At 41.8% G+C, this 16,253-nt stretch overlaps 1 protein-coding gene across 2 annotated transcripts in view; it reads right to left on the bottom strand.

The window, feature by feature from the left end:
• LOC111875021 (platelet binding protein GspB) overlaps positions 1-16,253 on the bottom strand; it is a 187,115-nt gene that overhangs the window by 93,959 nt on the left and 76,903 nt on the right. For both annotated transcript variants that reach the window (XM_033755689.1, XM_033755691.1), the window contains exon 4: positions 11,673-12,360. In XM_033755689.1, coding sequence (XP_033611580.1) covers positions 11,673-12,360 — 688 coding nt within the window. The remainder of the gene's footprint in view (positions 1-11,672; positions 12,361-16,253) is intronic.

The following is a 16,253-nucleotide window of genomic DNA, read 5'->3' as shown; positions in this document are numbered from 1 at the left end:
CGATCATAAATATATATGAATCAGAATATATTCATTTTCCAGGAAGGTCAAAAAACCAACATGATCTATATTCTGAGGAAAGATTCCAGCAAGTAGTCACCCCACATCACAATACCACTACCACAGTGGAACAACAAACAGTACACCTATGATATGTAGCAGGCATAAGGCTATAAATAACTTAACAGCCATTTTAAACCATAATTTTAACTGTAATTTTAATTTTAACTTTTATCCATTTAATATCAAATGACTAGTTTTAACTATATTTGAACCACATTTTAAAATTAAGATATAATTGTCAGTACAGAATAAGCATACAGACACAACATGAATTCATATTGGTTAACGACGCAATTCAGAAGCTAAATAGAATTCATGTACGACTGAAGATGACCCAGGAAAACGGTCGAAACATGCAGCGATTACCACCAAATACGAATACAAACAAATGTTGACATAGTACGGTAAAGCAAAGTAAAGCTATCCCTGTAACAGGCCGTGAACGCCCATAGGGTTGTGAGACGTTGAGGGTCCCACATTTTCTAGACAATCGGCTCAAAGATGGCGGTAAGGTTGTCAGCCTTACGCGCCGGCCGCGCTTTACTCCCCAGGAAAATTATTTAATTAATTCCTGGTACTCATTTCTGTTAGAGGCGGAGCCGACCCCAGGGCCATAGTGCGGCTGGAAGGATTAGGTCAATTGAAAAAAATCCAATGACCTCTTCGGGACTTGAACCCGCGACCTTCCGGCTTGTAGCATAGTGCCTCAACCAACTACGCTACCGCGTGCCCCTGACACAGTAGTATATATGGGAGTTTCGTTTATGTGTTTGTTCTGTCAAATATATTGTCATCTGTTTGAGTGACTACGACGCGGGTCTGGATGGATGAATCGGTTTATTGGATCTTCACTAATAAAAGAACTCCGTGGCCTGTAGTCCGCAAGCGAGCTATACCGACCGAGCGACCACCGCTTGTCGGCGAGGTTAGTGCCAACTTTTACGGATAGAGGGTGTCACGTGGTCAGCGCAACGGAACCCTGCGGCCGTTAATTTCGGTTTTCTAGACCGAGGTGTAACTACAAATAATTGTAACAATTTCACGGTTACTGTAATTATCACACGCAAAGTCTTCAATTCACACGTTAAGACTTCACAGGCCTCCTACGAACTTCTCGCGGCTGTTTGCTACCGAGAACTGAACTGAACTGAACTCAAGTCAAAGTCAAAGTCACATTGCGACTGACGGTCAATCAGTCAGTCAGTAAGTCTTGGTGTCGAGCCCCATCTGGGAATAATGGCCAGGTATTTATTACTGTTTGACAGTTGCGATCTTGATTTTGTGGGGCGCCTCTCTGACGAGAGGACGGGTCTGTCTTTTGTAAATGCTACTGGCCCTTGCCAGCACAGCCTTCCTCGCGTCCGAGTCCCTTGGGACTCGCGACCATAATTTACTGTTTCAGATTTGAGACTTCCCTTTTCGTCGCCTCCTACGACTCGCAGGGTCACGGTGGAGTTATTCGACCCCGCCTCGACACGGCTTTCTTTTCGGATTTTTCTCAAAATTATCTTACGACCGTTTATAACTGCCACAGATTGTTTATAACACCTCGATACGAACCGCATAGAAAACACCGATTCTAACAGTTATTCTATTGCGTCACGCAACTGCCGCACGAACCGCGTATAGAGCACTGCTTCCAACACAGTCCATTGGTTCGCGTAAGGAATATGTTGCTGGAATCTGGAGTTGTTTACAAACTCATTATTTAGCAAGGGGTGTACGCCGTACAATACTATTTAAATGGAGAGTTGGTACTGCTTGTAACAATGGGAATTATACGTATATATGCAGCATTGTTACTTTACTTGGCGCATGGAATTCGTAGAGACACAGAATTCGCATGGAAAATGTTTCAGCCTTGGTTTGGTAGCTTGTGGCGGTGTAGCATGGGATCACATTTCGACGCACCGCCACAAAAACAGACGTTTTACAATGGCCGTTTGCTTACTTCATCCGAAGAATGAACCAAGTCGTAGTCCTCTCGCCTTTACAAAGGAAGACAAAGAAAACACGAACAGAAATAAATGCCAAACTTGAACAAGAGACAGGCGCAAATAAAGAGCACCGGAAACATGGGACGAGAGAAGTCAGTAGGGCGAAACAAAAGGCAATCAGAAATGAAGGACTAGCGGAAACAAAAGCCTGACAGAAAGAAAAGAAAGGCAGAGACAAGGCACAAATTTGCTCTGCCGCCATGTTGTTAAGCTCCTAAAGCTCTTTACGGCCTTAGAAATGTCTCCTACATTCATACTTTTTGGAATTATGGATATTTGTTGCCGCCTGGAATTCCCCGCAGAGCTGTACCATTATCATGAAATCTACGTCAGTTACTTATACTAAAACTACTGTAACATCCGTGGAAAATCCCACAAGAAATCTCATCATTTGTTACGTAAGCTTCAAGCTTCCATAGAACTAACAGACATGTTCCACTGAAACAAAACACTGCTCGCTCGCTCGTGAGCTACTAAGTAGTTTGTGCTCATGAAATGTGTTATCACTCGACAATTCGTTGCTATGGTAACCTGAAATAGCGCAATGGAAATGATAAATCACACACGCTTATAAAACTCTTTTGCATATATGCACGCCTAGGCCACTTTACCCCCGGTACCAATTGAATAGGGGGCACGCGGTAGCGTAGTGGTTGAGGGGCTATGCTACAAGCCGGAAGGGCGCGGGTTCAAATTCCGATGAGATCATTGGATTTTTTTCAGTTGACCTAATCCTTCCAGCCGCACTAGGCCCTGGGGTTTACTCAGCCACTAACAGAAACGAGTACCAGGAATTAATTAAATAATTTTCCTGGGGAGTAAAGCGCGGCCGGCGCGTAAGGCTGACAACCTTACCGCCATCTTTGAGCCCTATGGGCCTTCACGGCCTGTTACAGGGATAGCTTTACTTTACTTTCTTTTACTTTACCAATTGGATGGGAGGTTGGGTGGGCCCCAAAGCCAGTCTGGACAACAGTGGAGAAGAGACAATTCTTGACCCTATCGGGACTCGGAACTCCGACCCCTCGATTGTCTAGCCCGTAGCCAGTCGCTATACCGACTGCGCTATCCCGGTTCCTGCATGATGGGCGGTATGAAACAAAATCCAAAAAGAACTAAATTTAGCCTGTTAGCCTCATACCAACCTTCTGCACACGACAGACCACCCTAACTGCTCTAGACTTGTATTCGAGAGGTGCTCCGTTCGGTTCTCGGTTGGGACACCGACTATCCTGGCTGGGGGGTTTTCCTGGCTTTCCTCAGTCCCTCTGTCATCTTACCAGCCAGATGAACATAGTCTCGATACTGAAGACGTCGTTAAGTGACCTTTGGAAAATAAACTAAGGCGAGGATTTCCCATTTTTGGACGTCTTCCCGTTATTATTCAACATTCGCCGCTACTCGCGCTACTGGAGGCCATCGGCAGTCCTAGGAGGCGCCGTGCTGTGACAAGGGACCCACATAACATGGCCACCAAAATGGTGGTCATGTTTATTTCAGACGACAGCCACTCGCGGTTCGGGGACAAGTGTTTCAAAGAAGGATTTTAAAAATCCTGTTTGGCAGGGTGAACAATAAAGTTAATTGAGTTTAGTTGCCTGGACAATTAGTTTACTAAGACTCCGGGGAATGCTGAAGGCGCACGAAGCTTTGAAGCTGGCAATCAATAAGAGAACTTATTAGATCCAGAAACAGTGCAGCTCACGCGGTAAATTACAGCGATTCTGCCGATGCGGCACACGAACCCGACTGGTCAAACTGCGCGGATGTAGGAGAGAACCCACCTAAATGCACCCCGAATACTGCAGACGCTTCTTTGCTTGTTTTAGGTTTCTCCCACGTATATAATTCATATGCAACCATTCTACTCCATGGGTTAGACAATTTGTGAAGTTATATGAACTGTATTTGTCCCTGTGTTCAATTAAGCACGATGCCGTGAATGTATACTGTGAAATGTAGACCCGCTGCTAGGCAACGACTGCGAAATAAGCAGTCATACAACAGCCGTTGCTAGATAATAGCCGCTATAGAATAGTAACAAGCACCAATGGAGTAACTGGGAAGCGGTGTTATCTACGCGGTCCGTTCGACAGTTACGTGACGCGACAATAGAATAACTGTTAGAAGAGTTGTTTTCTGTTCGGTCCGTGCCGATGTGTTATAAGCAGGACAAATCTTAGAGTATAGTTAGTTGTGAGATAGTCGCCGGCCAGTAAGAACGTGAACACGGAAGTTGAGGAAGCTACTGTGTTGGAAGCCGTTAGCAGGCGACAACCGATGAAGATACAGCAGACTGAGAAGTCTTAGTGAGTGTTCTAATGAACTGCAGAGCGTGTGAATTAGCGGTAGCGCTCTAGTTAGGGTCTGTAAGTGTTCAATAAATCCAGTTATCAATCCAAATCCCGTCTGTGGTCACATTGATGTGACAATATGAAACACTGAGGTACAGTTCCGTGTTTTTCTGACGTCGACACTAGGGAGAGGTGAGTGATCAGCATCATGTTCCGGCCGCTTAACCCCTGAAGAAAGACCCCCCGATAGCCAGTGGATCTGGGCGTTGGGGAGAATTAGAAGATCTCTTTCCGCTTCCGGGATTCCAACGTTGATTCCTCATTCGACAAGAGCGTAGCCTAGTCACTACATCGACTGAGATATCCCAGCTCCTAGTTGAGCTGTAAGCATCTTCAGTTAATTCCTTCATGGAAATGTTGTACCGCCTCCTGCATATTGTACTCTACCTTGGGTACGTAACATTCAATACATTTTCGGGGAGAGGATTTGAGACCCACCGGGCGATGAAGCGGTCAACACAGAGCAGAGGCACCTCGACATGCAATAAGTCGCTGGATTTGAATAGTAGTATCATAAATTTACCGACGTTGCGGAGGAACGTAAAGCCTTCACCTTCAGGGCCGAAAGTAAACCACGCAGGTAACCAAAAAGAAGCAGCCAACATCCAAAGGGAACTTCGATCCTGAACATGAAGGTAGTACGTTTATACGAAACGTCCATAAACTGTCGCACTACACGTTGTCACACCTCAGAACAGAGTACGTGGCCTGTTAAATTCATTACGAAGAGCAGAAGTTTGGAAGACAGAGACTCGGGGAGCGACTGCTGCGGAAACTGAAGACGTCAAACTCATGAAGTTATACAGCCAAAAAGAGGGACAAGGCTGATGAAGCCTGACAAGCGAATCACTGATGATATGAAGAACAAGGTTCATGAAGTCTGCCTTGAGCGAATGATTGATGATATGCAGTTATACTATCTGTATCGGCATTGCATATATTTACTATTAACTTCCGTAACTAACTCCATAGAGCTAGACCTTCTTGTGAAGCTGTCAGTCGCTCAGCTACTCAAGAAATCCCAGCATTTTATGGAAACCGAAAGTTCGTTGCCATGTCGACAAGAGCCTGCCACTGGTCCATATCCTCAGCCAGGTAATTTCAGTCCCCACCGCCAGGCTGTTTTCTTAAGATACAGTTTAATATTATTCTCCCAACTATATCTAGGTCTTCGTACTTTTAGCTTTTCCCATCCAATCCTCTCCACACCACGCGTGCTACATGCCCTGAGCATCTCATCCTCCTTGACTATATCATTCTAATTAAATTTGGCCAGAAGTAAAAGTTATGGGGCTCTACATTATGCAAGTTTCTCGTCTCCTTTTAACCCCTCTAACTTTCGTAAAAGCCCATTTACTTAGGGGCGATAACCAACTCCCAACCTCCTCCCCCCGAAGTTTCGGTTCACTCTTGTCGACAATTCTTCCCCAGCCTTTTTATCTGGGTTTGTCTCTTCCGTCTGCAGTTTGGAGCGTATGATAAACCGGGTGACAATAAATGGGATCCCCTGGGGATACATGGCGCGGAAAATTACACAAAGACACACGAACCTTGTGGGAATGCTTCCCCTCCATTTGCATCCTCATTTCATGTTACATAACACCTGACTTGCGCACATTTCATTTGGAGGTAGGATCTGACTGCATAATCCGATATCATGAGTGAAATGAAAAGTGAGTTCTTTTTGTAAGGCTCTACGCTTTATATAGAAGAGTGGAGAAGGAGAATTTGCAGAGAAGAGATGGAGTGTGTGAGGGGGTGGGGGGTATATACTAGATGATTCAACACGAACAGTGGAAGCAGAAGATAAGGTGCTCGCCGTTTGTCTTAATGGCGAATCTACATCTTGCAACGAATTCAGTTCAGTTTGGGACAAGGCATTGTCCTCGCAGCACTGTTTGGTCACTGTCTACGTTTCTTCCGGTTGTAAGGCCCCGTAATTCGGAGAAAGCCTCACGTTTCGGAACACGCCTCCATCTTCAAGGCCGAACAGTAAGGCAAGCAAGAAACAAACAGGAGCACGCGGTATGGTGATCCTACTTCTGCTCGTTTATTGCTTGGCTTACTCTTCCATCATGAAGATGGAAACGATTAGTTCATCCGAAGCCGCGAGATACAAGGCGTTATAACCCAGAAGGCCGTATTCGTGTTTACAGAAGCCCTCCGTAGGTCCGTACCCTGAGCCACATCGATCCCGTCCATACCACCCCATCTTATCTCTCTAAGATTCATTTTAATATTGTTCACCCACCTACATCTTGCTCTTTCCAGCGGTTTCGTGCTACAAGCCATCTCATCCTATTTTACTCGATCACTCTAATTATACTTGGCGAAAGGTAGAGATTATGAAGCTCCTCATTATGCAGTTTTCCCCAACCTATCATCACTTCATCACTCTTCGATCCAAATATTCTCCTCAACACCCTGTTCTCTATGTTCCTCCCTTAAAGTCACAAACCAAGTTTCATAACCACAGGCAAAATTGTAGTTTTGTATATTCTAATTTTTATGTTTTTAGTCTGCAGACGAGAAGACAAAAGGTTCTGGACTGAATGGTAGCAAGCAACACCTGAATTCAGTCTCCTCTTAATTTCCTCCTGAATCCGGTTTTGATTTGTTTGATGCCGAATATCTTAACTGTGCTACATTTTCAAAACATCTGTTACCTATCTTTGTATCATGATTTTGCCCTGCATTCTGGTGACGCGACAGCAACATATACTCAGTATAAATACATCAACAATTTTTGTTATTAAAACATCTGTAGGGACACTAAGCTCATACAGTTAAGTCCACTTTTGGTTTTTACTGCAATGATGCAGGATGGGTATTGCTTTTGGGTACTCAAATCAACAATTCACACCCTCTGAAACACCCACCAAATGGTTTGGAAACAAACTGTTCTCAAGCCCTAACTCCAACTTATCAGTTGTCTTCTGTTTGCGGTTATGCGATTATTTAGCACAGGTAGAAGTGTAAGGCAGACAAATAAATCCAAACTAATTAATTAGCAAACTTCCTTCCCTGTTACATACTTTCCGGTACTAGCTCAATTAGTTTACAGCCGCGCTCAATTTGGAGAAAATTGCATTAAACTTAATTAAATTTTATATGATGCAAGTAAAAAAGTGGGGCGAGAGGACTCTTTATAACAGTGGAATTAGCTGCTTCTTGTTTCACCATCAGCAAGTTGGTAACAAGAAACAAGTTTTCAGAATTACGGTTCCATGATAAAGGGGAATATAGTATTCCGTGGTTATATACTGGCTTTTCAGCACAGAACTTTGGGTTCAATCCCAAGTGACTTCATCCGAGAGTCAAGATGGATGAAGTGCCACTGGAGCCGGTTTTTACCAGAGTTTCTTCAGTATTTCCCTGATAATAAATGTTCCATTGAGCTCCATACTCATCTATCACCACCCCCTGACTTGTCACTCTGTAGCCTTGACCAGGCAGCACATTATAGCATCCTCAGTCAATTTGGGGGCTTTGTGCTTGACCCAGTGCTTAGCTAACTGCAGAGCCAGTTTAACTGATCTAGGAAATGAATTAAGTTCTTCTTGTAAGCAAGAAGTTTTTAAATTACTTTGTTCTTCAGATGTCTGGGACTTGGTGTGTTTTTTCTTTAATTCAATCTGTAAGACTGGCTTGTTTTATTCTAATTTATGCTTCTTTTGTAATCAATAATTGAAGTATATATCAGACAGTCTGAAATTATCAAGCAGTAGAACAACTAGTCAGGATCATCATACGTAGTAATTAAAATGCCTTCAGAATGCCTGTGCTTCAGTTCCAAGTACTCAGCCAAGTGAACGCCATTTTCTTAATGAAAAACAAAAATACAGGGGGGAAAATAACAAACATCTAAAGAGTCTCAGGCTATGAGGGGCACTTAGAGCTTTCTGAATCATTAAATTCCTATAAAAAGGATTAAAACTTTGACTCTGTCCTCAGCAGGACTTTATTTTCTTTAAATCAATGGTTTTCAAACCTCTAAAAGCAATTATTGCAAATTGTGTCTGTGTTTGTATCTGTGTACACAATATATGTGCATTCAGTCTCATGTCATTTACAAATGAACTTTATAAAAATTTTTATGGAAAACTATTAACATGCCTTTCAGAATTTGTGGTTTATAGCAATAGTGTTATGAAATAAAATCCTCATTCTGAATCCTTTCTTACTAAGCACAGGAGGAAACTTAAATTTCTTAATTTGAGTCTTAGTTGTCTTTGAAGTTTTAGCTACTATACATTGCGATATTAATAAGGAAAGCAGCTCCTTCCTTCATGAATGACAGGAACTTCTTCTGATATTCATATTTGATATTCAGTTCTTTAATTAACAGCACTATAACCATGACATAAAAGAGTACCTGATCTTGAATCTATCAAAATTACATCCACTCTCTTTTTGCAGATTATCTTGAATTGAATTTGTTGCTGTGGGGAGAGTAGAGAAGTCAACTACAGTCTGTTGCTGCATTCAGGTTTTAAAGAACCATGTTGCACCTTCAGAATACTACAAATTAAAGACCAGTAAGTAGAGTTAAATAAGCAAAAGTCACAAAATATATGTTGCAAAACAGTTCTTGGCAATCTGTGTTCTTTTTGGCGGCTAGCCCAATCTTTTATGACCCAGTTGTGGTAAAGCCCTACAAGTCCCATAACATGTAATTCCTTCTACCATTATCAAGATCCCTTGGTGGCCTTACTGGGAAGTATTATTGTGCTAGAGGATATCAAAAAGCCTTCAGCCAATTCTCAAGTTGTCTGCCTTTCATCTGGGAAGATGAACAGACTCATCCTCCACCTACCGTGGCAGATATTCTGATGGAGCTACAGAACATTTGAGCGAACTTTAACTGTGTGGAACTTTGCTTAAAAGACTGCCACAATGATGTGCCGGTCTGAACTTCCCAACAACTTTGTTACAGCAAAACTTCTACAAGCATAAACTTTGCTATCGTTCATCAGTTTCATAGAATTAAGTTTAAATTACAATTCTGGATTCAATAGCTTGTTGATAACATTCATCTAAATGCAATTAATGATCGCAATAATTCCCTTCGGTAAATGTGCGAAACAAGTATTATCCATGGAATTGGTATCTTTAGTTATAAGGTATAAAACATCGATTAGTATCACAATAAATGAAGATAACTGATTCTTATTACTCAGTTGAACATGCATTTTTTTGGAAAGATAATTAAGCTATCATTGCGTCTGTATTTGTGCTTCAAATAGTCACCACCAAAACTACAGGATTTTGTATCATAAGCAGTTGAACCCGAGGTTCTCACAGTGATGATTATGAAGAGCACTGTCTGTTGGGTTTTAATTCTGTGTGGTCCAGAAGAAGATCCACATTTCAGATGAACTTACTGCCAACCTCCGGGTCAAAGGAATAGCCAGCAAGAAACTGGCCTCAGGCAAGCAGCAAGCACACTCTGTTGGCTGCCTGCCTTATGCTGGATTCTTGCTTGGTTTACTCTTCATCCCTGAAGCTGGGGGCAAAACTTAGGCTGACATTCATCAGACTACATGGTATTATACCCAGAAGACAGAACTCTGCTTAACCATCACTTGTGAGAACCTTAAATCCTACACTTATAATTTATGGTTTTACACCAAAACAATCATATTACATGGGCACACAAATCAGTGTACAGAATTGGTTTCTTATATATATATATATATATATATATATATCGTATGTTATGGTACTAATGATTCACTGGTGATTATAATTAATAACCAAAGACTATATATATTTCCTACCTGGTGATTTTGTATAGTCAAATGTCATTATTCATAATGGCTGGATAATTAACTTTTACTGCAGTGTGTGCGCGCGTGCACGCACAAAAGAGAACGGCCCACTGCATAAACTAGAAAATGAAAATATTAATAGGGGAATCAAACTTGTTGCATCTAGATACAGAGAAATTCATTCCTTCCTCTATATATACATACTGTAAAAAAAAATAAAGCTCTCCCTGTAACAGGCCGTGAAGACCCATAGGGTTGTGAGACGTTGAGGGTCCCACATTATCTAGACAATCGGCTCAAAGATGGCGGTAAGGTTGTCAGCCTTATGCGCCGGCCACACTTTACTCCCCAGGAAAATGATTTAATTAATTCCTGCTACTCATTTCTGTTAGAGTTTGAGTCGACCCCAGGGCCATAGTGCAGCCAGAAAAATTAGGTCAATTGAAAAAATTCAATGACCTCATAGGGACTTGAACCCTTGACCTTCCAGCTGGTAGCATAGTGCCCCAACCAACTATGCTACTGTATAACTCTGAAATTATTTATTAAAATAAGCAGGGAAACAACTCATCATACTTAGTAACAATGCTGATATTCTGGGGACACTTTATGAGCACTGTCTTACCAATTAGGGCAGTGCATGGGGATAGTCTGTCTCGTGCCGTGTTATCTCCTCACTGTAATTTCACAGCTTTTATTAAGCCCAACAATAAAACTTTCACTTTTGCCAACCCAAGTGCAACATCAGTCTTCTAATGGGTAGTCATATACTTTTGTAGTTGTTCCACATATTCAGAATTTCAACCACCAGAAAACAAAATTATATACATGTAAGGTAAAAGGTAAAGTTGTCCGTGTTTAACTTATTGAGCCCTACACCGTGAAGGCAAATGTGGGAGTGGATGTATACATCCACATTTTCTCGACCTCAGCACTAGTTGGAGGTGAGTGGTCAGCTTCACACCCCGGCCGCTTTACTCCCCGGGGAAAGAGCTCCTGGTACCCATTGAATATGAGACTGGGTAGACCACACAGCCCATCTAGATGATGCAGAGAAGAGAAAATACTTGATCCTACTGGGACTCAAACTCTGACCCCTCAGTCCTCTAGCTCTTAGCCAGCTGCTATACTGCCTACACTATCCTGGCTCCCATTTTACATATGATCCATAAACTGATTACTATTGTTTTGGAAATTAGCCTCGTGGGGTGTGGCAGATACATACCAATGTTTCATAGGAACTTACAACCTCCATTTTTCACTCCTGCCCTGAAGATGAGCACAGCAGGTTCTTCCTAGACATTGGTACTTATTTGCCTGACCACAGAAGATAATGTTATATTTCACTCATTTGTATTCATTATTGTCCCAAAATACTTCAATTTTAACACATTTAAAAAAAACAACAATTTTGTTGCCTCTTATGGGAACTTTCTGTACAACAAAGGCAAACTTACGAATGGGTGTTGATGACAAGAGTGACTTACCATCAGGCTGACTGCTGGTCCCAGCTATTGGTGAAGGAGGTCGAAACACGGGTTCATCATGATCCCCTTCACCTGCAGAGTACGATGTTTTCCTTCCATTCTGTCCATTCCCTTCCGTTTCTGACAAGTTCTTGTCCCCATTCCCAGCACTCACTGTATTTGTCACATCATCTTCTAGTCCACCCTTATCCCCAACATTACCAGTGGCTGAAGATTTCACTCCCGAACTCCCATTATCGGACATTCCCCCACTCGCAGACCCCTTTTGATGGTGTGATTGTAGTGGAGGGGGTGAAGCAGATGTGGATGCTCCACCAGTGGATTTCACAGCACTAGAAGACGATGTTGTTGTGGTTGCCGATCGCGTGGTGGCGGCAGCAGCAGTAGAGGTGCTGAGAGACGACGAATTAGCAGGCATTTTTGAAGCACGCTCTAAATTTCTAGCAGACACGGAGTGGAGCTGCTTCTTCCTGACACCGGCACCTGCTGTGGCAGATGTGGAGGAGGCAGAGGATGAAGATGCATTGTTGAGATGTGTGTTGGCTGCGATCAGGTGTTGGTCCAGACGACGGCTGGTGTCTGCGAGTTCTCCGCGAAGCAGAGCGACCTCCTCCTGTGCTTGTTGGATATCTCCGTCAATCCGCGCAGCAAGTTCTTTGTTCTCTTCGACCATCCTGCGAAACTTGGCCTGTAAACACAAAATCATAGGCGCTACAGTCAGATTTAGGACAGGACCTCTTCTACTGTAAAGTTATATGAATCCTTAACAAGATGCAGAACACCATGGGATAGGAATCATTGTAAGATTTTTAGCACTGTCATGTGACAATGCACAGAGAGAGGGAAAAATGTGGGGTTCAATCACACAATCTGTATTTCACAACTTGCATACCTGAAGGCATATTTCGGAGCCGTTAACATAATGGAAACCTAAGACTGCATTAATACTGGGAGCAGCACAGAATCAATAATATCATGGTCAACTTCTTATACTTTCATCTTTCAGCCTATTCTGTTGCCTTTGAATTTTCTTCTACACATTGCCAATCCTCGTAGTGGAACAAACAAAATTAGCTCTGCATCAGCACATCTGTCATGTATTCATGATGTGCTATGCCACGTATTCTCGAGCTTTCCACTGTGAATTTATAGTCCACTTACATACTGCTCTGCTTGGTACCATCTGAAACAGTTCAGTAAATGTCTGGGCCATGCAACAGACATGCATATATGTTCTCTGGCAAGTTTGATTATGTTGAGTTATATTAGCTTAGGTTAGGTTAGATTTGGTTTGTTCAGGTTAGGTGAGGTTACATTGCAGAAATATGCAAATGTTCTTTGACATTCTTCTTAAATTAGCCAAGCAACTCAGCATGGAAAGGGTTAACATGCAAAACTTCATATGTGAATACTCTTATAATACAAAGTAACACTGATCGCCTTTGTAGCTGTCATGTGCAGCTCAGTCTGAGCCAGTTTAAAACAAAAATAACATCCGTCGACAAATGTTTTCAATAGGAATGCTGAAAAGCCTAAATGAAATACTTATGGTAGCACTACCAAGCTTCTCTGGTGCTCCTAGGGTACTAGTACAACTAGTGCTGCTCTCTTGTTTACTGCTGTGGCAACACAAAGTGATTGCCTTATGCATTAAAGATTGCCAAAAGCTGAAACTGAGGTGGACCCACGTTAATTCTGTCATAAGTAACTGGTTCTGACTGCACTTTGCTTTACCCTGCCAATTCTTATTCCTCACCCTATTTCTGATGCTATATATTCTCAATACAGACAGTGTTTTTAAGCAAAAAAAAAAAAAAAAAAAGGAAATAGGATAAACTCTGAAGAAACAAAAAGAGAAAGATCTCCAAGTCAAGATATTATGCAGGGGGGCCCCAAAGAACTAGTAAATCTCAGTTTTTGACTACAGTCTCAAAACCACAAACTACTGACAAAGGTCTCTCCAATGCATGGCTTCAAGTTGCATATGTGAACATATTTTGATCTGTTTGTGGGTGTAAATTCAACCATATGCCTGTCCCTGTATATTTCAATGCTTCAGCTTAATATTCAGTTTTGGGCCAAAGTCCACACATTGTAAACCAGTGATCCAGATGTTGCTTAATTATCATGATGTCACACACACACTTGAGAACTTAAGTAGAGTCTCTCTCACTAACTTCATGAATTATTAATTCATTTAGTCAGTTCATTAGTAAATTAGTAAACTCATTAATTAATTAGTTCACTAGGAAGATAGTTCACTAGTATGTTAGCTAATTGTTTCCTTAATTAGACTGCTAGATAACTAGTCACTGGAGGGACGCTTTGATCATCTTGTTTCCATTTGAGATTTGAACTTGAAACCTTTTGAATCCATAACAAATCAACTGAAGGCAAGTTCATTTCATGTGTTTTCCATCTGATTTTGTTTACAGAAGGAAATATGTTTGTATTTTATTACCGTTGTTATTATTATTATTATTATTATTATTATTATTATTATTATTATTATTATTATTGTTGGAGGGGGTGGGTTTCCCCATGCACCACGACTAATAGTCTATTGTACATCCCCCTCTGATATTCTACCAGTCACCATACCCTACCGATACTGGTGCTCCCTATCAGCCCCGTTCAGCCAGCAAGGCTGGCAGTGATACCCGATACTTCCCCATCTACCGGAGGCATTGGAAACTACTTGGGCGGGGAACTTTGCCTAATTTTGCTCGGAGGTCTCCTAGAGACATGAGGATCTTTTACGTGCCGTAAATCTACGACACGGGACCCACAGCTTAAAGTCCCTCCCGGAGGACTTGTTCCTTGAATTTTTCCGCCGTTAAAAATTCCACGACCTCCGCCGGGTTTGAACCCGCGTGCCTTGAGTCATGAGGTGGGAACGTTACCCCTAGACTATGGAGGCCGCTTTATTGCCATTAATTCATGTTTTAGCATATCAGATTGAGGTCCAGGTTCCTGAGGACCAAATATTGCAAATTTCTGGTCTAGAACTATCTAAAGTGCACATTGAGTTCTGGTTGTACTCTCCACCAAATTGTACAAGGATGAACAAATCAAAGCAGATGAGATGGGCAGGGCATGTGGTCCAAACGGAACATAATGGAAACATTCATAATTTCAGCAAGAACACCTGAGACCGCTTAGGAGAACAAGATGCAGACGGAAGGATAATATAAAAATGTATTCAAAAGAAGCAGAATATGAGGATATGGGCTGGATTCATCTGGCTCAAGATAGGTACCAGTGGCGGGCTCATGTGAACATGGTAATGGAACTTTGAGTTACATAAAATTAAGGAACTCCTTGATCCGTTGAGTGACAAGAAAAATTTTGTTCCATGAAATTAATTGCAGAAAAAATGTAACTAAATATATATTCTATTTTGAGGTGTCATTTATTAGCTTCTTAATATTTCAATATTCCAGCCTACACTGCAGGTTTGGATCTCGATTCAAATACTGCAAACTTCTGGCTCAGTTCAGCCATGTATGGGAATACATTTAGTTATGTCTGAGGAAGGAAATATGTCCAGTAAACAGACAAAGGGCTCCTGGAATAGAATTGGTTGAGGAGAGGCAAGATCGGAAGTGTTTGTTTGAGAGACAGAGGAAATTATCTCCTCTGGGGCGCTTTCAAGATCAAACAAAACCTGCAAACATCATTTATTCCTCCATCACAAGCCATCACTTTGGGCAGACATTGCCACCAACACCAGTAGTCATGGAGACGCGGTATGTGATGCTTTATCTTCAATATTTCTGTGAATAACTTCTTCCAGAGCAACTATTGGAAGCCACAAGTTCATTCTTATATTCCAAAGTTTTAAAACTGAAATCCTCTTGTTGTTACTATAGGATTCTGACGATGGTGTATAACACACAGAGATATTGGGTTTTCGGACTTTATCCATCATCCTGGTTTTAAGATAACTAAGAAAAACACGACGTTTCGGATACTGGATCTGTTTCCATCGTCAGGTGAGGGAAAACACCTATTCTGTTGGGTCCCTTAGAAAGAGCTAACCTCAATCACTGGATTGAGGCTAGCTCTTTCTAAGGGACCCAACAGCAAAAACTATGTTTTGCACCCACAGTTACTAAATAACTAACTACTTAATTCCATGAGTCCTAAGGAAATCACAGTTCCTCACCAACTCATGAAATTCGCGCCATTTTTTGAAACGAAAAGGTTCATTACTACATTCACAAAAGCCCGCCATTGCTTACAATCCTGAGCAACATGAATCAACTCCACAACCTCTCATTCTATTTATGATCCATTCTAGTATTATCCTTTTATCTATGGCTAGGTAATCCAATTTGTCCCTTTATTTTGGCTTTCCTACAAAAACGTTTTACGCATTTCTCTTCTCTCTCATGCGTGCTACATGCCTACCCATCTCATCTCCATTGATTTGATCACTCTAACGATATTTCGCGTGGAGTATGAATTACAAAACGCCTCATTATGCAATTTCTCCAGCCTCCTTCTCGCTCCCCACTCCTTAATTGTAAACTTCATCTTTGCACCCTCCCTTAAATACCGCCCTAATGACAGCTCAGT

Source organism: Cryptotermes secundus, unplaced genomic scaffold (assembly GCF_002891405.2).
Source record: "Cryptotermes secundus unplaced genomic scaffold, Csec_1.0 scaffold1228, whole genome shotgun sequence".
Lineage (NCBI taxonomy): Eukaryota > Metazoa > Arthropoda > Insecta > Blattodea > Kalotermitidae > Cryptotermes > Cryptotermes secundus.
This window is presented reverse-complemented; position numbering and strand designations above follow the sequence as displayed.